The 25,423-nt window shown below is 36.0% G+C and overlaps 2 protein-coding genes across 2 annotated transcripts in view; both read right to left on the bottom strand.

Annotated features, from left to right (window-relative positions):
- Positions 1-11,868: 11,868 nt before the first annotated feature.
- On the bottom strand, positions 11,869-17,357 carry LOC119189431 (tRNA dimethylallyltransferase-like). Its single transcript, XM_037438993.1, has 3 exons — positions 17,297-17,357; positions 16,195-16,286; positions 11,869-12,346 (listed from the first exon to the last, which is right to left on the bottom strand). Exons 1-3 carry the CDS (start codon positions 17,355-17,357, stop codon positions 11,885-11,887), a joined length of 615 nt encoding a protein of 204 aa, XP_037294890.1. The 3' UTR covers positions 11,869-11,884.
- Positions 17,358-18,077: 720 nt separating this feature from the next.
- LOC115447897 (tRNA dimethylallyltransferase) overlaps positions 18,078-25,423 on the bottom strand; it is a 165,816-nt gene continuing 158,470 nt past the window's right edge. The window contains exon 4 of the mRNA XM_037438992.1: positions 18,078-18,162. Within this exon, the coding sequence (XP_037294889.1) occupies positions 18,078-18,162 (85 nt within the window). The remainder of the gene's footprint in view (positions 18,163-25,423) is intronic.

Raw genomic sequence — 25,423 nt, 5'->3', positions numbered from 1 at the left:
ACAAAACTGCATATCAAACGACAATAAATCTTAAAACCGCCAAATAAAGTTCACGTTACAGTGCGACAGCGCGTGCGGTTTTATGAATGGCCGGTGTGGCATGAATGGCGTGACGTCACCGCGATGGCGCCGCTGCGCGTACGCAGCCCACGTGGCCACTTTACTTATTTACAATTCACATTGTTGTTGCAGTTTTTTATTGCACAAATCTCACGTGTGTCGGATGCCTGTCTGAATGGAATATAATTACGACCCTACCGCGTAATGTCGCAACTCGCAAGGCCGACGCAATGATTGCAATTATGTAGATAAATGTTGTACGTGTGATTGTAGGCAATTTAGTATTCAATGTGTATTTTTATGTTCAGTTGTTTTCTTTTCGGCCATGTGTATTATGAATGGAAGGTGGTAGATTGGTAGTCTCTGAGTTAAATAGATATGTAACAGTACAAAATCGACCAGACTTGGGTGGTACCTTTGTCACCATTATGGATCCTTGCTAGTTAATGAACTTGCTCGATTTTCGACCCATACTAAATGATACGATGGTAATTCAGTGTTACCAAATGTGCAGACATAATAATTTAGGATTAAAAATACATAAAACATTTAAGAAATGATCGGGATTTAAATACTTGCCCGATATGGCGGTAGGGTTATAATGGTGGTGAGACGGAATTAAGATCAATTAATTCCTCATGTTATTTCAATTAAGGCTTAGTGATGTGTAATTATATGATTTTGAAGGTCTTCAGAGCTGGAATAAAACTGGCACAGTTTGTCGGCAGAAATAAACAAATATCATTCTAGAGACCTACTTAATGGATTTGTCAATAGGTCTTATTGGCTGCAGCCAAGGGGCGGCATATTTCAAAGTAGGGTTGTCACAAAATAAAATCGTCATTCAGAAAATTTTATATGCGACATTTTATGTACTTTACCTGAGGCCTTTTTTACTCGCACTAAAATAGGGGATATGATGCGGTAGTGGCCCTAAAGAAAGTATGAGTCCTGCACTGGACATGCTAAAAGTATTGGTAGCTTTCTCTCACGCAAGCGTTTTCTAGGGTAGATACAACTAAATGTTCCAGTTTGAAGGACCCACGTGTCTCAAGCGATCTCATAGCGGAATGCCGTGCAACGCTTTGTAATACATTCGGATGATTTATGAGCAATCCATCACGTAAGTAGCTTGATATGTATCTGTAGCGAAGGATGGTAATTTTTTCAAAAAGTAACCCGATGCGAAAAAATCAATTGCCTTAGTTAACATATCGCTGCTATTTTACCAGAAAACAATTACTAAGACAGACGTAAATGAACCTAAAAGAGGGAAGTCGGTAGGAATCGAGTTGTATAGACGCTTGACCACTGATATGTATGATGTAGTTAGTAATAAATAAAAATAAAATGCTTTATTCATCACGTAGGCGAACATAGTTGCACTTATGATAAGTCAAGGTACATGAGAATATTTAATTATTACTTAATTAAATTGACGGTGAAGGAAAACATCGTGAGGAAACCTGTATACCTGAGAAATTCTCTATAGGAATTTTGAGGGTGTGTGAAGTCTACCAACCCGCACTGGGCCAGCGTGGTGGACTAAGGCCCAATCCCTCTCAATAGTAGAGGAGGCCCGTGCTCAGCAGTGGGACAGTATATAATACAGGGCTGATATATTAAATTAGCTTATATAAATAGTAATAGTCAGTTCATCAGGCAATCAGCTTACCCTAAAAATTATGCATCGAACCCGCCAATGACGTCACGCGACCGAGTCATAGAAATGCGAGTACTCTCGGCGCTTCGTGTACATTACATTACAATAAATCAGTCAATACACGCCGCATTCCTGCGCTGTGGGACATTCTGCGTTTGGAGATGAAAATCAATGAGATATCTTCTGCGGTGGCGTGGTTGTAGTGTACGACTGCAGCGCTGAGGTTGTGGGTCCGTTACTAGAGTTGGCTAATGTTATATTAGGTTTTTTGGTCTTTTCTGTCTGGAATTTGTATCCGATATGGCGATAGACTCTCTATCACATCATATGACGGAATATATGCAATAGTTGTGTCTTTGTTTTCGGATATAAAAGGCGTAAGTGCGTGTAAAAATAAACATGATCGTATAAATTAAAATATATATATATATCTAAAAATATGTCATAAAGAAGACAGCATTAAGTTTATTTTGCATAAGCAACGTTATCTCTTAAGGTAACATTTTCCATACAACCTTGGCCGCTTACCGCTTATACATAAGCAGCTACATGCATTCAACAAAAGCAAGTCGTCGGAGCCATTGGTATTCGGCATAGTTACATGGTATGAAACGACACTCAATAGGAATCATATCTTGGTCTGGTGGTCTAAATATCCATTCTCTACAGCAAATTGCATACTATTTTCAAACACTCAATATTTCTATTGAAAAATTCTTTGTTTAAATAATTTAAGTAATCTTGTCGATGATAACAGATACAAATTTAAATTATGTAATATAATTAACCATTCTCCTATATTTAAAGGTTCCAGAGACGCCTCCTGGTAGATTCAAAATTACATTTAATACTATATACCTACTAATTAAGAGGCAAAAATAATTTAACCATGTATTAAAAATAACTATTTAATCCACTTTGACATAACAAATTGACCACAAAATCATAAATTCTGAATTCCAACCGCTTAAGAATAGCCCAGCACTCATGGGCAATTGAACACACTTCCTTATTGTAGAGCTTGCGTCATACCGCACTGGCTTGGGTGACGACTCGGGAGCAACCATCGTTTATAAACGACTAGGTGTTGCTCGCGACTTTGCCTACTTGAAATGCCTTTCCCACTACAAAAAGCCCTTAAAAAACTGTAACATGCCAGCGCCATCTATTTCAAAATCAGATTAAAAATTTCATTTTGTCCCATGGAAGCAAATTGCCAGGACAAAACCCTATGTATTAGTCAAGAAAATGGTCTACATGTGTGTCAAATTTAATCCAAATCCGTTCGTTTCTTACCGCGTTTACTTCTAACAAATATACAAACATTTTCACAAACACATTTATAATATCAGTAAAAGTAAGACTCATAAATCTTTGTGGTAAGAGAGGAATTTTCACTTAGAAGACGGAATTTAAATATCGGTACTGTATTGCCATATCAACACGTTCAACCTTTATCTTCGAAAGGCTAGGCAGAGGCGTAACTGCATCTACTTTTCGCCATGTGTATTCCGCCCCATGATAGGATAGGGGGCGAACCGATCGCCATATCGGGCACAAATTCTAAATTCCTGGTTGATGCTGATCAGAAAAACCTAATACCACTTTGCTCCACCTGGGATTCGTACCTGGGAACTCGGAGCAGTAACGGACTACTCACGCAGTACAACTAGGCTACCGAGTCATATATTATAACTTATATTTAACGAATATCTAACGAATTTCAAAGCCCAATATCTACTCTAAAATATACACGTTTCTAAATCTTGAAACAAGAATCAAAACGTGTCAAAATCCTGCGCATTAGGAATAAATTACATTGATTATAATAGACGATTACCATCCGACGCGACAGAATCGCAAGGTCGCGCATTCATTTCCGCACTTGTAAATGACCAAATATGTGCCAAGGTCATGCGTGAAGACACTCGGTTGGTGGGGAAGAAGACGCCTTTACTTATTAGCATTACTGTATTTACGAATACCAGTTTTCGGCTGAGGCTTTGGCCCGACTGCCAGGTTCTTTTGGAATTATAGACTGATTTAAGAAGGTAGTTGGTCGGTTTTTAGCAATAAAAGGTTGTCTGGGTTGTGCTAGATAATCCTCGTCCGTAAGACTTGCTCACTTCCAAACAGTATGCATGTTATAATCTACTTTTAAAACACTGTAGCGAGTACAATAGGCATTATGAGACCTACATAATTCAACATACATACATTTCATAACATTTTCTATAGTATATGTCCATCCGATAATCACCTGAACAAACATAGCTAAACGTAATACACTTCGCGCCAATTCGCACCGATAATGTGTTGTCGTTTGACAGTGCGTGAGTGGAAACGCTCCGTTTCACGCATACGTGATCTACACCTAACACGTTCACAATAAAACAGAAGTAAAATCCATTTGGACACCTACCTATTAAAATTAATAATACACACACACTCTCTTTCACACACGCCTTGATCTCCGAAGGGGTAGACAGAGGTGAAACTAGTGCACCCACCTTTCGCCGTATGTATTCAATCCCATGATATGATAGGGGCAAGCCTATCGCTATATCGCACACAAATTCTAGACTGCGGGGTGATATTTAGAAAAACCCAAAACCACTTTGCCCAATCTAAGGATCAAACCCGAGACCTCAGCACTGTAGTCGTACAGTAATAAAACTACGCCACCGAGGGAGCCTAATAAAGCACGATTCCATTTTTTCATTCTATTTGAATGACGAGACAAGCATGATGGCAACAGATAGGACCATCCATAAACAGTAGTAACACTATACAGAACTTTGCAATACAAAGTACTGCGTGACTCCACAGCGCTCATCACCTTGAGACGTCCAATGTTGTCTCATAGCCTAGTAATTACGCTGGCTACAATGTCCTTCCAACCTGGACACAACCGTGCATGCTAACTGCTGCTTGTCGGTAGAAACAGACATTGCAGTGGTACCTGCCCCGACAGCCACTCGCATACAAGAGCCTTACCGCCAATATTTCATGTATCTTTGCTTGTAACCAGGAGACCACTAGATAACTTTAACAAATTTGTTATTACGGAAATTCAACTTTCACGTTCGTGAGAAAGTGATATAGAAGGAGGTCACGACCCTTGATCAGGAATACGATGCAAAGAGAGATCCTGTGATATTTGCTTGAGATTGTTCCACCAGAACTTATCCGGCTATAGATTATAATTAGTGGTACCCGAGCGAAACCGAGGAGGATTGCAAGTATATTAACAATAACGTAAATATTCGTGCCTCAGGTACTGTTCTATTGCGGGTATTTGATATCCTTCCATGTACACAATATACCCTCCCACATCAAACCTATGAAATTTGACCCTTATCTGCCAAATTCCATTGCCACAAATTAATTCTACACAAACTTGCTATTCGCGACGTAGCAACAGCGTTGCGTCATCTCATAATATGATTAACTCGTTGGAAAAATACGCCTATCTAGTCTTTCTCTAGTGTGTCAGTGTGGCGTAGTTATGTTTGGGAATGATGTAATTCACAGTTATGCTGAATGTGAATCGTCTAACGTATTTAGTTTGTGCCCACGCGACATCTTCATTGTTTTAAAACTGTTTAATCTTAAATATATTGAATATTAATAAGTCGATTTGACATTTAAAATTTTATATCATTTGAGGAACTTAAAATAAACTATGCTATAAATATACCGCTATAAGAAAATAATGATCTTATAACAGAATAGGAATTTAATAAAAAATAATTTAATGCGCGAAAATTTTATCTCTGCCTGATGCTTCTAGAAAAGACAATCCCACAACATGTTAGTTTGATGGACCAGAACCCTTAGTTATTCGATCTCCTAACTGCGAGAGACCTTAGCTCAGCAGTGAACATGTAAGCTGTCAAAATATTTAGTATTATTGAAAGCAAAATCCACAGGCATATTTCACAACGTAACAGTCGAAATCGATGCAAAATCTTGCACAAATAACCAAAAAAGAGTATCACGAATCATATTTGACTACATTAAACTGTTATGAGTGGGACATCGACTGGAAAGGGTACAACACAAGTGACCATATTTTTGGAGTGGTCTAAAGATGTCACGTCACGAAGGCGGTGGTTGTGACGTCACTGACCTTGGTATTTAAGCTACGTCGCAATAGACTAAAGGTCACAGCCAAATCGTTTCCTGGACCAGGCCTCGTCGGCCGTCAACCCATCATTGGCCGATTTATTGCTCATGGTGAATTGCGAAGTATTTTTAACACAGGAAGATAAACTAAAATTGCTTTTGTTAGGTTTTTCGAAGTATTTCTGTTATATTTTTACGTATATTGATATAAAGCGCATAGATAAAATGGCTTTGTTTACAAGGGAATAAATAACAAGATTAGTAAATCGCTTTTTTTTTCTGAAACGGCATACTCACTGCAGTGCACCTGATGATACATCGTCCAAATAAAGTAGCGAATGGCAAAAGATGGCTATGCCATGCCATTCGCCACGATCATGCCGGCCTACTAAGATGCTTTATCACACTGTGGCGGAATGATGCAGGATTATAGAAAGGAGGGAACACGCGCCCATGCAAAATATTCGAAAGCTTGAACCTATTGGTTCGTGCCTTGATGGATGGTTGCTTGATAGTAAGCGCCAAGTTTACGTATCAATAGTGGTATAGCATCAAGAGCTTTATGTAATGTTCTTCATAGCTCTAGGGTCGTAGCCTAGTTGCCTTTACAGAATCGTTAACGCTAAAAGAAAACAAGAAAATGGGTGAACGCAAACGATAAGTCTCGCTAGAGTGACATACTATTCGCACACATAACGTTAGCGTTTACGATTGTAGAAAGGCGTCTTAGCTACGGCCTCTGAACTCTGTTCCCTATTGTTAGACTAATATCTATCGTCATTCTTAAACTAATGTCTATCCTAATGGATATATTTATATTTCTTTCTTCGTTTACTTCTTTGTATAAAAATAGGTGGAATGATGCTTACATTTGTATCCGTGTTTTACACATTTATATCAAAACTTAAGCAATGTAACATTTTATGATGCTAACTTTGCGTAAGGACGCTGTTTTGATTATACTATCTAAGATGAAACAAGGTCTTGTATTATTTTTACGGTTATCGTATTCTCATTCCTTTGTTTACCTTATTCATTTCTCATAAGTCATAATTTAGTTCAATATTTGCATAAGAACTCAAATTCCAAGTAATATCAGAAAGTCAATAAATGTTATGTTTAAATACTATTATAAAAACGATGAAACATATAAAATACAATCTTCCAAGAGAGAAACAGACTTGTTTTTAGTTATCGCTAGAGCTAACCGGTATGAAAGCGAAAGTTATTGCCTAAATCACCCATCGAGGTCCGTTGCTAGGCGGTCTATGGCGATATTTTTTGGCAACTGAAACTATGTCATGGCTGTTGCCAAGGAAGTAAGAATATCAGACAAATAAAAGAGGCAGTTTACTAGATCCTGATTAAAATAGAGAGTTGTTGCTATGAAGATAAAAAAGTATTAAGATATGAAGAAATAGCGGAAAGAATTTCTTTTGGTTCGTTGATTATGTGTAAAGATGACTTAAATAAGACAAAAGCGTGCTAAATAAAATATTTGCAAATTGACACAATATTACGAACTGTTTCTGCCTAATATCACCTAGGCCCGCTGTCCATGGGGTATTGGTATGCCGGTGTCAATATTATCAATAATATGTTAGGGACTCTTCCCTGCAGTCACCGATGACTACTACTTCAAATATAAGACGTATCATATGGGACGAATGTTACTACGATGAAATGCAAGTGCGCTAGTGCCGCCTATGCCCAACACTTAAAGAACTCTCGTACCTATGCATGTGTTGCGAAGATAAGTTTTTGAGGAAATATAGAAGCTTCTAGCTTACATAGAGAAGTGTTGAAAGTCGACAAATGTTTCTTAATATGACGCGCGTTTTCTTTGTACATACAATGTTCCGTGTCATTGCTTAGTATATTCGACACATTGTATACCTCAACCCACACACTGAACTTAGTAAATTTTGAGAATTCAGTTTAGTGGAAGTTCATCCTGTTCCCAGCATCCGTATTACTTAGAATCGTAATCAGGTCCCGATGTTTGTTACAAAGTTTAAAAATTATCGACACAATGCAACTGGATAACAAGACTTGATAAATTACATTCATGTCCATGAGAGTTGCATCGCTAAAGCTTAATGAAGAGGAGTAGGATACCTGACTAGGTGATGAACTGAACAGCTAACACAGCCCTTGGAGGAGTAAGACAGGCGTTACTAGTGTGTGCACCAGTGGCGATGGATTAAATTCTCCGAAAGAAATCCCGACAATACTTATAGGTACTATAAAACGCGGCCTGGAAATCTTTCTAATGATAATTTGATTTTACATAATTTACGAAAGGAAAGCCAGCTGCAATTGGGTTTTTCGGTCCTTCGGCACTGGTATTCACGTTTTGCAATGTTCCCACCGTTTATAGGAGGGGCAAGCTTAAGGCTTACTTACCATCATCAATGGGGTCCATTTGCCGTACCCTAATAAAAAAAATCCTCGACTTACCACAGGGTGCAGTGGAGGTAATTTACAGTGAACTTATAAAAACAAAAATCCTTTATTACAACCAGTTTTCTTCCTGATATCCCGAATGAGTTTTATGATACTTAGCACATCAAATATGGTTCCTTATATACAAATCGATAACTGTAATCACTCAAAATATAGGTAATTGGAATTTTGCGTCGATTTCCGTTTGAATTTACAGATTCAATAGTTTGTCAATTTGTAAAGATAGCCATTGCCGTGAGTCAGAAATCGAACCCTCGTCACTCAAGAGCAGAGATCGCGAACTTTAAAATAAAAACCGATTGCTGGTACATCTGCCTTTTTTATACTTGTTTAAAATGTCTAGACCATATGATATTTCACGATACAGTCAAAATTTGGATCAATGATATGTCCTTCAAGAGTCGTCAGTATTTTATCGAACGCATTTAGTAGCTTATGCGATTTGTATTAATGTTTTTTTTTTATATTTATTATTCTCTGCTAATAATAATATCAGCTCTGTATTATATACTATCATACTACTGGACTTGGGCCTCCTCTACTACTGAGAGGCAATAGGCCTTAGTCCACCACGCTGGCCTAGTGCGGATTGATACACTTCACACACCCTAAAAATTTCTGTAGAGAACTTTTCAAGTATACAGGTTTATTCACGATATTTGATTTTACCGTTACAGCGAGCGATAAATCACCAAAAACATACACATAATTTTAGACAAGTCAGAGGTGTATGCCCTTGGGTTTTGAACCTGCGGACATTCCCGGCAGTCCGTTCCATAACCAACTACGCCATCGCAGTGTCAATGGTGACCAACAAAGGAATTAGTTTATAACAGCGTCATAGGAGTAAGTTAGATAGCCCGAGTGTTAAATATTACCGGCCAAAGACTCTTGGAAATGTCAATTTTTACAAGCAATCTTCCTAACCGTACAAACAAAAGAATTGTCACAGTGACAATTGTGCCATTAAATAGATTTAAACCAGCGCTCGTCATCCTGATATATCAAATGTTAAGGAAGCCCAGTAAATGTACTAACCCAAACCTCATTATAAGAACAATAGTTTTAATTGGCATGATAAATATACGGAAGAACTAAGTAAAGGGAACTGAACGTATCTAAACGTTTGTGTTATAAATGTTAACACACCACTAAATAACGTAATATCAAAATCCAATACAATCCAGCAAAAAATACAATCCCGTGGATGGTCCGTTCTGGAATATTCCACAAGAAAATCCCCAATCTACCGACGGACTGTACACTCGCATTACAATTGTACACATGTATATATTCATGGATTTTGCCAAATGTATAATAATCACATGATAAATAAATTCGGGGTTATCGGAGAGGGGCGGCCATATTCGCGATATAGGCTGCTATGACCATGCTTTATGTGGAATATACGAGATTTATTTGACAGCAAACAGCTTATATTTGAGATAGAGCGCTATACAGTTGCCAAGTTAATAATGGGAAAAGTGTGAGAGAGAAAAAACGGTTTCGCGGCAAATCTATGCAGAGGATGCCTACACTACACTCTAGAGGCAGGTATAGGCCGCTCAGTCGTTCTGTCTCTTTCTACAATAAAGTCAATTTTGTAAGGGTATTATTTTCAGGTAGGTTCAATATCAGGTATTCTTTGTGTATGCGATATTCTAATTAGTTGCAAGTCTGTTTTGCATTAATATATATGTCTTTTTTTTTTGTTTTGGCTACTAAGTATCAATTTGAACCTTGAAGGTACTTAATTATAGCAATTGAAATATAAAGCCTTTTAAGGGCATTAATTAAAGGGAACGAAATGGCATAGGTACGCATTAAATGATTATAGTAAAATCGAATAACAAAGACCCAAATGTATGCGGATCGTTTCAATTCTTATCTTTACAAATATTTGTGTTAAACGCGAAAACGTTACATGTATTCACAAAAAAATAGCTTCCCTTTCACTGTGATGTTAATAAAAGTAATATTCAAATGTATGAAAACACGCAAAAGTAGACACAAATATATATCATGTAATAAATTGACTGATACGGATCGAACACTACACGACTCTATGTACTGTCGGGGCTCGTTTACGGCGCCATAAACGCCGCGTAGCAACCGGCCGACCCAGATCCCGGGCCGGCACGACCTAGTCTCCGAAATTCCCGCCGCACCGTGGTCACACCACTGTCGGGTAGTGAAGCCAAGGTCATCTAACACTCACACTCGCAGTCATCTACGAAATCCTTGGTTACGGTCAAAGACCCGCGGAAGTAGTCTGTCTGCCGTAACTTGAGCCGGCGACGTCAAAGTACTTCCCCGTTCTGCGTACGCGTAGGGAGCACGGCCGCGGCTCAAGTGTCCTGGTTTGCGAATTTTATGTCATCAGCTCCGTCGGCCTTCAATTTTTATGTTTATGTTAACGCGTGAGCAAGGTTCGCGGCTGTTGCCGGGGGGAAGTGTGGATATTTTGCGTTTTAATTCGTTTCTTTCGCAAAATGGCCGCGGTGCGTATAAATAATTATGCGAAATATGCCTTTTTTATACTATTATTTAACATTTACGCAATATTTCGTAATATGTGAACGGGCGACATTCTTTGTTTGTAGTACGGTGAAATGAATTGAATCCCCTTCACTTTGCTTATTCATGGTCTGGCACTATAATACCTAATAATTGGATTAAAACAAAATACGTCGTTATCATGCAACTTATAATTGCAGACTCAAAAATTTAGGAATATAGAATATCAACTGGGAAATAAAATCATTCCGTATCCACGTCATATACTACCACAAAATAGTTGAACAAATTCCGAACCTCGAATCGCCTATATTCTGATGAGAACAAAACGTTATAACCACACAAAGTTGTTGTAACATACTTAATTCACACGCCTGTACTAAAACTCCGTTCAGATGACAAGCGTTAGCTAGAAACATTAAACAACCATAAAATACGATTTTTTGTAAACGCTCATTTTACTATACGTTAAACATTTCCTCTCGGAACAAAGTCTAAATCAGCAATAACAATAAGTTCAAAGTTTATTAAGATAACTCTAATGTAGCAATTTTTTATCACTAAAATCTCGAAATGCGTAGTCGAAGATTAAATAATCGTCACGCACGAAAATAGTTATAACAGCATGAAAATTATATGACATAATGACATCACATTTAATGGAATTACGAAGTGAGCAACGAACTGATTAGCAACAGGAAATATCAGGGGTCGCTTGGGTCCTACGAGATATCTTAACAGAGCAATAGAAAATAATGTGTACAGTGATAAAAATTGGGAACTTTGATAACATTTATTTATTTTGATTTGTGGCCCATGTGATTGGGCATTTGAGTTGAAAACATTACACGTGATTTGTTCGTATCGCTACTTGATATTTCAATTAAAATATATCATACATTATTTATACGGTACACCCGAACACGTCGTTTGGTTTACATTAATTATAAATGGTTTTAAGTTTTAGTTTCCTAGCACAAATTCTATGGTAGTCATAAGCTTGTTCGCTGCAGAATATACGGTAATTGTACGTAAACAAAATATTTTCACTTACCTCAAAACTTTCCGCCTGTTATTCGGATGAAGTCTTCCCGCCATCGCAGGATCGATTGCCTTCAATTTAGCGTGAATCTCTTCGTTGTTAAATGTGTACTCAACATCAACATCTTTTTGGAGTTGTTCCTTAGTGATTATATAAATTTTTCCATTTGTTTCAAGGCCTTGTTCTATAGTAGAACTTTTATTTGCATTCGGACGTTCGTCTGTTTCTTTTTTATCTGACGTGGTGGCTTGAATTTGATCTTTATTCCCATCTGTTTGGGTTCTTTTCGCTTCGACTTCCTGATTGTGCTCTGAATCAGGGTAATCCCGTTTACGTCTACTTTGGTCCCATAAAAGGGAATCATAGTCATTCATTTCTTCAACTAGTATATTATATACTACAGATTCTATGTAATAGTTAGTACCGCCAACTATTAATGGAATTTTGCCTTGATCTATCAAATCTTCTATCTGTGTTAGGAGTTAAGAAAAGCATTTTGGTTGTTTACATTTTGCAGTTAAATTAATTACGTATAGTATTTGACAATGGTATATTTGTTTTATCATATTAATAATTGTAAAATAAACAATAACTGAAAAGCTGAAGTTAAAATTTGTTGAAGAAACTATTACCTAAATACACATAAAATAAATAGAGGAAAGGTTAAGACAAATTCTTCAAATGATAAATAAACAGAAGTTCAAAACGAAGTTGGTAGCTTTTAAAACTATGTTATGATCATTCCATTTTCCACTCTAAGATAGACATTTTCTATAAACCTTTTTGCTCTAATTTATCTGGAAAATCTATTAAGCGAAGTCTAAGCTTTCATTTTTCTTAACACCGTTGCGTCTAGGGCAGTGTTCACTTTTAATTATAAATAAAACGTGGGTATGACGTTCTCGGAAAGTGTATACCTGGAAAAGTATGGATTTTACATGAGCTTCTTAGTGTGGTGTTAAATAAAATATCGAAGTCATCAAATGTATGATAATCACTTCAATACTATCTGCATCATCTAACAGTGGTGAAAGGTGAAATTTCCCGAGAGAATTTCCCAATACAACATGTTTGTACTAATAATATGCTAACATGCGGTATGCAAATCAATAGATTCTATAGAAATCTATACATAAAAAACAAAGTCCCCTTTTCCGTCTATCTATATGTTATCGATTTTCTCAAAATCTTACGAACGGATTTTTATGAAATTTGGTATGGAGATAGTTTAAGACCTTGAGAAGGTTAGTATAGGTTACTTTCTATCCCGGGAAAATATAAAGCTGGACTTTTATCCTGGAAATTTTTTATCGTGAGCAAAAGCTAGTTCTACATTAAGGGAAGCCGGCTGGAATCGGATTATATGGAACTTTCGCCACTGTTATCTAATACGATGACTGATGAATGACATTTACTTTAAAATTGATTAAGAAATAGGCCTTAAGAATAAATCTCTAAAATTAAAGTATTTTTTGTCACTGGGGGGACCACGAAGGCTACAAAGTCTTCGAAAAAAAATCCGAAAAATAGTTTAAATCTAATGTCTATCATTCGTGTGAACTTAAGATACATTAAACCTCTAAAAGTCAATCAACAGTGGTTTACGTGTATTTAGTCATTTCACATAGACACGCGTTCCTATTATTGGTTTTACATTATTTTGGTGATCGTCTAGACAGGCTGCCACTAAGAGGATTATCCATAACCTTTTGGCAACAAACCTTTCAACTACATGTCCAAATTACCGGCCGCTGGTTACATTTATTTGATTAACATGTCCGTCAGCTATTTACTAATTCAGATGTACTTCTAGCAATATCAATTTAATGATAGAGAATTTCAGGTTTTATTATTTCATGATTCCCGAAAGGGTTGCGTACATGTATGGAAATTTAATTTACTATATCTTAAAATGATTTTGAAAAGAGCATCACCAGAGTTTTTTGCCCGTTCTTCCCTGATAAGAACTGCTTTACGAGCTGGTGGTAGAGTTAATATTGACGAAATCTAAATAATGTATAACAATGTACAGGTTCAAATAAAATATTTCATTTTAATACTTGCAAAATTGCTGTAATAACTACTTTTAACAAACAATTCAATACCAATTTCGGCTACAAAATATGTATTTGTACAAATTTGAAATTTCGCAGTCAATACCTCATAAGACATAAGCTACTCTTGAACGAAAATCCATATATAAAAGCAATAGGGGTTGGAACTGAGAAGATTGTATGGAAATAGCCGTTAAACTTCACAAAGTTAAAGCACAAGTCAATGTTAAACTTCTACACGAGTAATTAAGAGTAAAGTAACAACATTGAAAAGGGACCCTTTCAGACGCGCAACGTCGGTGCATCAAGGTAATTACTCCAAGCATCTACGGCAATTTGAATTTAAGCCGGACTTTTCTGCGCAAATCTTTCACACATTCACTCGTTCGTACAAAAACGGCCAGTATTTTCCTGTAAATAATACTCTTTGACTATCCGAATTATTGTGCAATTCCAATAAAAAAAACTGGTATTTCTTTTGTTAAAATTGAGTAAATTTAATCTTGGATTTTTAACAAGAGATTTTTGTAAATTGTCGCCCAGAAGACAAAAGCTTTTCCAAGATACAAAGATAATAGCTTTTAACCAACTTCCTAAAAGCAGGAGGTTCTATGTTTGACTGTATGTATCATTTTTTTGTTACTATGAAAACTTTTCTTAGTCTAGTGACTTCAATACTTGATATTATTTTTACATCCACCGCTTGCCATTCACCGACTGAACTACAAGCCTTAATTAATGTGTGTACAGATGTATCTATTATGTTTTTTTTCAATCGAGAACAAATGCTTAATTTTTCATTTACTAAACCGATAGGTTTACATGGGTGCCTCCTCATCAATTCATTTGTTCCATATATTTCAAAATATCACCAATATTTGTACAACACGTCATTATTCTGCCAACTGGCGACGAATTAAACGTACATTGTTCTTAACGCATACATTAAATCATAGAAATACATTTTTTAATCAAATATTTAAACAATTGGCTTTAGTGAGCCGAAATTATATGTGTCAGCCGCAATTTTGAGCCGCACATATAATTTACGCATGTATTTAATATGTATATTGTGTTTATGTAATATATGTGCGTGTATTTAAATGTATATATGTATTCAATTCCACTAAATTCCTGACGGTGCTGGACTGTTGAGACTTATAAACTGAGATCCTGCGTTTGATGAGTTGAAAATTTTATAAATTTTTTCCGCAACCACAAAACTACCTCGAGACTTGATTTGGCCCCGAAATATTAGGTGAACGAAATTGTAGGTGTACTTTTTTTGGTTTAGCGGACAAAGTCCAGTTTTACTACAACCACCCATCCTTAGGGACTACTGGGCGCTTATATAGAGCTCAACCTAGGACGAGCGTGGACGTCAGAAAATAAAACTATATAAAACCCATGGCAATATCTACTACAGCCCGTTCAAATTATAGCAGGGTGCGTAACCAAGACGCCTCTGCAATGATAAATGCTAAGATTATGTATGAGAATGGCATATCCTATCAAATAATCTAACGTTATATGTCATACAATCTTTCTGTTTTGTACTAGCGTTTACGATTTTAGAAAGGTATCTACACTAGTTATCTCCTACCTTTCTGTTTGGTGATACGGTTGGTATTTTAATTAACTTATTATTCACGCGTTATTATTAAATCAAGGACACTTAAGAAGACTCTTACAAATGATATATCAAACAGTCTCTCTTAAAACATTAATATAAAGGTCGATATAAAAAATTTCTAATGCTAAACATCAGGAATGCGGTCACGCGTCAACAATTGCCGACGCAATCATGTGACTGATGTACTACAACGAATGACATGATAATGGATGGTGTACGCACAAGTGACATATTAGGCGTTCAATGTAACCAGATTTGTCTGCAGCATGAATGGGCTTATCACTTATGGATGGCTTGTCTTATGGAATACTGCCGTGATAGGCATTATCGGTAAGGAAAGATTCGAGGTCTCCTGAGTATCTTTAATAATTTATGCCAATAGCTAGATTGTCAAAGATTCAGAAACCATGCGCATCAACAAAGATTTGGATTAGCAGCCGGAGTAAGTTTATATTGCAGACTGAGCTACGATTTTCTCGAAAATACTTTTGACAAAACATTATGTTTCACTCAGTTACAGAATAATTAGGTAGTTATATAAATTATTTTTATTCACGTTTTATTCACTGTGTTATTAAATGAGGGCAAATTGATGCAAGAGTATCAAGCATTTCGAGAGTCAAAAGGATACAATCTTCAAAGCTCTGTTGCGAAAGTCGACCACGGTGAACATCTGGTGCGGTTCCAAGATGTCCAGGAGATGGTGTGGCGCCTCTCTCGTTCCTGGGGCGTGGCTTTAGCGGTGACTATGTCCAAACCTTTGTAGACCTGGAACAAATATCATTAGATTAATATCGTTTGTTTTGCAATATTCAGTATAGATAAAGCTACGGAACGTACCCTTATAAAGTAAAAGTTGAATGCCAGAGAAATGGAAAGGCTTTGCCGACCTTTAATACAAGCATTGAGGCTTCTTGGGTAAAAGTTTTACGCCGTAAAAAATATAATATTGTACTTATATCCACCCACCACTTCCTTTGATATAATTTAAAATTTCATCAAATTGTGCAATTCATAGAGCCATAAGCAAAAGCTCAGGATCTATTGAAACGCGTCGACTTCGCAATGACCATACAAGCGTTTGATATATGATTGATTTAATACGTCATACATTGGGTATGTGATAAACCGTATGTGAGTCATTGAGTCATTGACCATCTGTCAATGGTCAGAATGATTTATTGCGAAGCTGGGATAAGTGGCCACCAGATTGACTAACAAAGGGATCTTGAAACATCTAAATATAAATTTGACACGGCCCAGTTAAGGCGCCATGGCATATGAATATTCAAGAATATCACCAATAAATCACATAAAGACCGAGTTAATGTGACGATTATGCAAATAGACCTAAAGGTGTATGAAATGTATGTAACAGGGACGCCACGGAAGACGTATGAAAGGGACCAGAATAATGCCTGTGGCAGCTCCATTTGAATATTCATAATCTAAGGTTAAATAAATTGAAATCGGTGCGTGAGATGTGCGAAATAAATAATGGTGTCGGCCTGTTGCTGATAAGTTATTGTTTGACGATTCTGAATCACGAAATTTGTCGCCTTTACTAACGCTATATTTGGTCTACATCGTCGATAGTTTTCACGGAAAAATCCCTACTGAACTCCGTATTTTCCCAGGGAAGTTGGAATATATTAATGTTAGTAGCGAGTGGCGTCCTATTAGCCGAAACCGTGCATTGATACTCTGCGGCACATGAGCAACCGAGAGCTCACCTTCAATAGCCACTGGAATTGCCTTAGCCTCATATTGTATATACAGTCTTTCAAGGACCATTGTAACCAAAAGCATCCTTAAAAATTGTTTTTTCGTTGATCATTCTTAATTCGAATTCGGATTACGAAGAGGCTATAAACGAAAACACTGCAAAATTTTCACGTTTAAATAAGTGTAGTGTAGTCCAGGAGTAAATAAGTGAGTCAGGACTTTTCATGTATACAATCTAGATTGGAATTGTGCCGGATATAGCAAGAGATTACCTGAACGAAATGTAGCAGTTATCAACTAACTACGCCCTCAGGAATACAGGTATATCGGTGTAATACCATATCTAATAATGATACTGATTTGACAGTCATCATGATTACACAAATCGAGCTATGGAACGATTATGAAATCATCGTGTCAAATTATGTTGAAAGCATTATAAGCGTATTTAGAACTACGTATCATGGGCGGTTGTGTCGCTTACCATCAGGTGAGCTGATTGCTAAAATCGTCATTCAGACAGGATAACGGTTTTTGTAAACTGCCGCGGTTGTCACCGGGGTTACCCTGCTAACGGTGTACAAGCGATCCCCCGGCTTAGCAACCACGGCAGTCCCAATGAAGATTTGGTGGGCCCTACCACTATCACTGAGGGTGAGATTACGGTTACATTATTGTTGAATAAATATATATAATATATTTAGAGCTAATTAGTCTTCAACGGACTGATACAGAGCTGATGGCAGGTGGGGCAAAAGGTTCTCGAGTGACCACAGGGCAAGCGCAGGGTTAGACGTCCACCTGCAAGGCGGACAGACGAATTGATAAAGGTTGCAGGAACTTGCTAGATTCAAGCCGCTTTTGACAGGCCCGTCTGTAAATTATACGAACCTATGTCCAGCAGGAGACTTTATGTAAAGATGATAATGTCAAAGTTGCAAATTCGTCCGTTTTAACTGTCATTAGAAAAATTTGGGTTCAATCCAAAAATAGTCATAGTAATATACAATCAAAAATGTCCACCGCACCGACATTCGTCCCAAAGTAAATACAATAAGTATATTCTTTGGATTAATACGTATGGGTATCATTTGCCGGGGAAATATTGGCAGTTTCTTTTTCTTTATGTTTGCCCAGAGCTCCGCAGACGTTCTGTGTCAGCGATTGTCGTGTTTGCGATTTTCCTTGTAGCCTATTTTATCACTATTTTACTAAGTTTCTCTTGTAAGTTCGTTCGTGAATAACCTTTCTAGGAATAAAATTACCTCAACATAATGTTTAGGGAATTTTCAAATTCGGTATAAAATAGAATAAAAATCATTAACTGTCACGTAGGGAGCCAAATTCACTTACAAGCCATTACAATTATTTTGATGTTATAATATTGGACTTTATAACTAAATTATAAAGTCAGACAACATAACGATGGATAGTAGGCTATTGGTAAACCCGGGTAGTTTTTTCCAAGTTTTAAAATTGTCGCTGAATACTACCAATACAGGAATCCAAAACAACGTAATAGACAAACCAATAAAAGAATACAACATAGTATTATGAAGAATTAATTGAAATCGAAATGAAACTAGTTTCTGAACGCGATGAACTCAAAACTACCCAACGGATTTCGATGAAATTTGGTATGGAGATAGTTTAAGACCCGAGGTGAAATATGGGCTACTTTCTATCCCGTTAAAATATATAGCGGGACTTATCCTGGAAAACTTCTTCACGCCGGCGCAGTCGCGAACAGTCTAATAAAAAATAAAACTAACTTATGGTCCTGTACATAAAGCGGTAGTCGTGCCGTGCGCAGTAGAACTATGTATCTACTCTGTGGTAGAACGTACGCTATCGATGCAACATGAATGAATGCAGCGCTTGTCCGAATACAAAATCTTTAAAAGGGTTTCCAAGAAAATAAGTAATATTACTTAATGTAATTTATATAATAAGTTATAAAGCCAATATGAGGAAACAAATAGATATATTTGCATTTATATCAGTTTATTGTTTGTAATATTTTTTGCGTGTGCCACTTAACCTGTCCGACTATCGGTTGATCCCTGGGCAAATTGCGTTGATCTTCTGTTATTTGACGTAGCAACAAAAGTAAATATAATTTTTTATTTGATTACAATTTTTTGCTCGTGGCTACCGTGTGAAGCTGTTTTCAGATAAAAAGTCCGTCTATATATTTTCCTGGAATGGAAAGTAGCCTAAACCTTTCTAGGGTCTTAAACTATCTCCATACCAAATTTAATAATCCGTTCAATAGATTTTGAGAAAATCGATAACATACAGACAGACGAAAAAGGGGACTTTTGTATTATAATATGTATAGATTTATAATGACGTAGTTCCATCTCATTAATAGTTTAATAACCATTTAAATTAGAACTCTATTTTTATTTAGCGTATACTGTATCAGGCTCGTTGGTTTTAAAGCATTTCACCGTGACTACGAATTGAAATTGGGTGCATTAATTGCGCCTCTGCCTTTTACTGAATATATATATATTTCTTCATTCAAATCCGACTTCCTACATTTGTCCATATCAATCAATTCAATTGTCCAGTACAGACTTAAGAACAATTTCTTTCGGGATATAAATACCATATAACTAAGATATACTATCTATATCAGTTCAGCAATCTGTATATATAAAATAGATCCCTATTTCCCTTGATCACGCCATCACGCGTGAACGGCTGAATCGATTTCAAAATATTTTTTTTATTGTGTTTGTTATTGTCAGGAGAAGGATCTTATGAGAAAGAAAAAAAAGGAAGTTGAGCGGAACGTTAGAAAATTTAAGAAAAGTTAATTTCAGCGATTGACAGAATGCGCGCTGCAAATTCATAGTTAAGACGGGACAACGTCTATCGGGTCAACTAGTTTTACAATAAAAGAAACAGACCAGGTATAAATTTTTTTTCATTTATGAACATTAATGACATTGTTTGCAAATACGCAAAGCTCTGTCAAGGTAGCAGTAGTAACTTAGCAGTTTAACCGAATATATTTTAGAATTTGTTGCTAATTTGTTGCTAATTAGTTACCACTATTTCGATTTTGTTGCTCCAGCCGTTTAGAAAAAACCGGTCACTGCTATCATGATATCAAGCTAGCATGGACCATAACGAAACTTATACTTATATGATCAGACGTAATGTAGGAATTTGTTGCTAATTTGTTGCTCATTAGTTACCACTATTTCGATTTTTGCTCAAGCCGTTTAGAAAAACAGCTACCACTGCTATCTTGATATCAAGCTAGCATGGACCCTCACGAAACTTATACTTATTTGATCAGACGTAATGTAGGAATTTGTTGCTAATTTGTTGCTAATTAGTTACCACTATTTCGATTTTGTTGCTCCAGCCGTTTGAAAAAGAACGGTCACTGCTATCATGATATCAAGCTAGCATGGACCATAACGAAACTTATACTTATATGATCAGACGTAATGTAGGAATTTGTTGCTAATTTGTTGCTCATTAGTAACCACAATTTCGATTTTTTTGCAAAAGCCGTTTAGAAAAAAAACTACCACTGCTATCTTGATATCAAGCTAGCATGGACCCTCACGAAACTTATACTTATTTGATCAGACGTAATGTAGGAATTTGTTGCTAATTTGTTGCTAATTAGTTACCACTATTTCGATTTTGTTGCTCCAGCCGTTTAGAAAAAAAAACCGGTCACTGCTATCTTGATATCAAGCTAGCATGGACCCTAACAGAAACTTATACTTATTATGATCAGACGTAATGTAGGAATTTGTTGCTAATTTGTTGCTAATTAGTTACCACTATTTCGATTTTTGCTCAAGCCGTTTAGAAAAAAGCTACCACTGCTATCTTGATATCAAGCTAGCATGGACCTAACGAAACTTATACTTATTTGATCAGACGTAATGTAGGAATTTGTTGCTAATTTGTTGCTAATTAGTTACCACTATTTCGATTTTTTGCTCAAGCCGTTTAGAAAAAAGCTACCACTGCTATCTTGATATCAAGCTAGCATGGACCCTCACGAAACTTATACTTATTTGATCAGACGTAATGTAGGAATTTGTTGCTAATTTGTTGCTAATTAGTTACCACTATTTCGATTTTGTTGCTCAAGCCGTTTAGAAAAAAAACCGGTCACTGCTATCTTGATATCAAGCTAGCATGGACCATAACGAAACTTATACTTATATGATCAGACGTAATGTAGGAATTTGTTGCTAATTTGTTGCTCATTAGTTACCACTATTTCGATTTTTTTGCTCAAGCCGTTTAGAAAAAAGCTACCACTGCTATCTTGATATCAAGCTAGCATGGACCCTCACGAAACTTATACTTATTTGATCAGACGTAATGTAGGAATTTGTTGCTAATTTGTTGCTAATTAGTTACCACTATTTCGATTTTGTTGCTCCAGCCGTTTAGAAAAAAACCGGTCACTGCTATCTTGATATCAAGCTAGCATGGACCATAACGAAACTTATACTTATATGATCAGACGTAATGTAGGAATTTGTTGCTAATTTGTTGCTAATTAGTTACCACTATTTCGATTTTTTGCTCAAGCCGTTTAGAAAAAAGCTACCACTGCTATCTTGATATCAAGCTAGCATGGACCCTCACAGAAACTTATACTTATTTGATCAGACGTAATGTAGAATTTGTTGCTAATTTGTTGCTAATTAGTTACCACTATTTCGATTTTTGTTGCTCAAGCCGTTTAGAAAAAAAACCCACTGCTATCTTGATATCAAGCTAGCATGGACCCTAACGAAAACTTATACTTATTTGATCAGACGTAATGTAGGAATTTGTTGCTAATTTTTTGCTAATAAGTTAAAACTATTTCGAAAATTTTGCTCAAGCCGTTTAGAAAAAAAAGCTACCACTGCTATCTTGATATCAAGCTAGCATGGACACTCACGAAACTTATACTTATTTGATAAGTCGTAATGTAGGAATTTGTTGCTAATTAGTTACCACAATAAGGATTATGTTGCTCGAGCTGTTTTGAAAATAAAAATAATTTAATAATATAAAAAATAATTAAACGGCCTTCAAAACTTGTACTATTTAAAATATACTGTCTCGATGGCGTAGTTATGTTTCGCTTACAATACGACTATCGCGCTGAAATGTTACACCTTTGCCTACCCTGAAAGGGAAAAGGTGTGATGCTATACATATGTATGTAAGAAGTAGATTCAAGCAAACTTAAATCAAAAACACAACTGATAATATTTCGATCACAGTACAGCTATCGCGCTGTGGTGTTACACTTCTGTCTATCCCTTAAAAGGGATAAAGGTGTGATGCTATAATATATATTATGCATGTATGTATGTATGATCTATGTCAAAATATGAAATGTAAAACAACAAAATTATGTTTGTAAATGTAGGCGTATGCACGCTGTACACTGTTTCATAATTTTTATAAATGTTTTAGTATTATTGTTTTTTTTTTCGTTAATTTTTAGTTGTTGTTAAATACTTTTAGGTGGATTTTCTCCGCACTTTTACGGTGATGAGCGTATATAAGCTTATATAATTAATCAGACTTTGTATACAAAAGACTTATTAAAAAAAATATATATTTAAAAATAATATTATAAAAGATTCAATGGACAATTGATGACAAAAATAAAGCCCGGAGTTTCTTTCTGCCTTTCTTCTTCGGGTAGTTATCGCTTAGGTAGCTAGTGAAGGCTGGTAGGTTAGCTAGGTTAGGGCTTTTATTGTCCTCACCGATGAGGATCACGACGCGTTTCTCCCTTATTATTTATTTAAAATAACATATATACATCATTTTATTTCTTCTTTCCTGCCAGCCCGAGCTGGCTTCTTTGTTTACTATACTTTTCATTAACTTTATTACCTATATAAATTGTTTTTTGACCTGTTTGAAGTTGGCAAGTGAGTTTAAAATTATACTAGGTCAGTACCGGATTGTACCGTTTTTATTTTGTTTGTACCTTATAGGGACAAGAGATATGGTGTACTGAGTTTTGTCAATCACCGCCTTGTGTAGTAACATAAACTCGCGGCATTTTAAAATCAACCATCATTTTAATGATTTTATAGCTGAAAGAAGACGACTGAAGACGGAAGACGCCCCTCAGAGGTACAATCCCTCTCTAACATGGTACAATCGAAACAAAGGAGTACAAACGATGGAAATCCGCGAAATACGTAGAAAATGATTATTTTTTTAAAATTACAGCCATTTTCAAATGAATTATTAATATGATGATTTTATTGCTGAATATCATGGAAGAATATGTCACTCAGAGGTACAATCCCTCTGTAATATAATACAATCCGAAACAAGGGAGTACAAACGATGGAAATCCGCGAAATACGTAGAAAATGATTATTTTCTTCCAAGTACGGCCATTTTAAAAATCATCATTGTGATGATTTTATACCTGAATATGATGGACGAATACGTCCCTCAGAGGTACAATCCTCTCTAACATAGTTCAATCCGAAACGAGGGAGTACAAATGACGGAAATGCACGAAATTTGTAGAAAATTATTATTTTCTTCCAAGTACGGCTATTTTTAAATAAATCATCATTGTGATGATTTTATAGCTGAATGTGATGGATGAATACGTCCCTCAGAGGTACAATCCCTCTGTAATATAGTACAGTCGAAACGAGGGAGTACAAACGATAGAAATCCACGAAATACGTAGAAAATGATTATTTTATTAAAATTACAGCCATTTTAAAATGAATAATTAATGTGATGATTTTATAGCTGAATATCATGGAAGAATAGGTCACTCAGAGGTACTATCCCTCTGTAATATAATACAATCGAAACAAGGGAGTACAAACGATGGAAATCCACGAAATACGTAGAAAATGATTATTTTCTTCCAAGTACGGCCATTTTCAAATGAATAATTAATATGATGATTTTATTGCTGAATATCATGGAAGAATATGTCACTCAGAGGTACTATCCCTCTGTAATATAATACAATCGAAACAAGGGAGTACAAACGATGGAAATCCGCGAAATACGTAGAAAATGATTATTTTCTTCCAAGTACGGCGATTTTCAAATAAATCATCATTGTGATGATTTTATAGCTGCATAAGATGGAGGAATACGTTCCTCAGAAGTACAATCCGTCTGTAACATAGTACAATCCGAAACGAGGGTACAAACGATGGAAATCCACGAAATACGTAGAAAATGATTATTTTCTTCCAAGTACAGCCATTTTCAAAAAATAATCATTGTGATGATTTTATAGCTGAATATGATGGACGAATATGTCCCTCAGAGGTACAATCCCTCTGTAACATAGTACAATCCGAAACAAAGTACAAATGATGGAAATGCACGAAATACGTAGAAAATTATTATTTTCTTCCAAGTACGGCCATTTTCAAATGAATAATTAATGTGATGATTTTATAGCTCAATATCATGGATGAATACGTCCCTCAGAGGTACAATCCCTCTGTAATATAGTACAATCCGAAACGAGGGAGTACAAACGATGGAAATCCACGAAATACGTAGAAAATGATTATTTTGTTTAAAATTACAGCCATTTTCAAATAAATAATTAATGTGATGATTTTATAGCTGAATATGATGGAAGAATAAGTCACTCAGAGGTACAATCACTCTGTAACATAGTACAATCCGAAATGAGGAGTACAAACGATGGAAATCCACGAAATACGTAGAAAATGATTATTTTTTTTAAATTACAGCCATTTTCAAATGAATAATTAATGTGATGATTTTATTGCTGAATATCATGGAAGAATATGTCACTCAGAGGTACTATCCCTCTGTAATATAATACAATCCGAAACAAGGGAGTACAAACGATGGAAATCCACGAAATACGTAGAAAATGATTATTTTCTTCCAAGTACGGCCATTTTAAATAATCATCATTGTGATGATTTTATAGCTGAATATGATGGATGAATACGTCCCTCAGAGGTACAATCCTCTGTAATATAGTACAATCAGAAACGAGGTACAAACGATGGAAATCCACGAAATACGTAGAAATTATTATTTTCTTCCAAGTACGGCCATTTTCAAATGAATCATCAATATGATGATTTTATTGCTGAATATGATGG

Source organism: Manduca sexta, chromosome 15 (genome assembly GCF_014839805.1).
Source record: "Manduca sexta isolate Smith_Timp_Sample1 chromosome 15, JHU_Msex_v1.0, whole genome shotgun sequence".
Taxonomy (NCBI): Eukaryota; Metazoa; Arthropoda; class Insecta; order Lepidoptera; family Sphingidae; genus Manduca; species Manduca sexta.
Note: the sequence above shows the minus strand (reverse complement) of the source record. Positions and strands in the feature narration are given on the sequence as shown.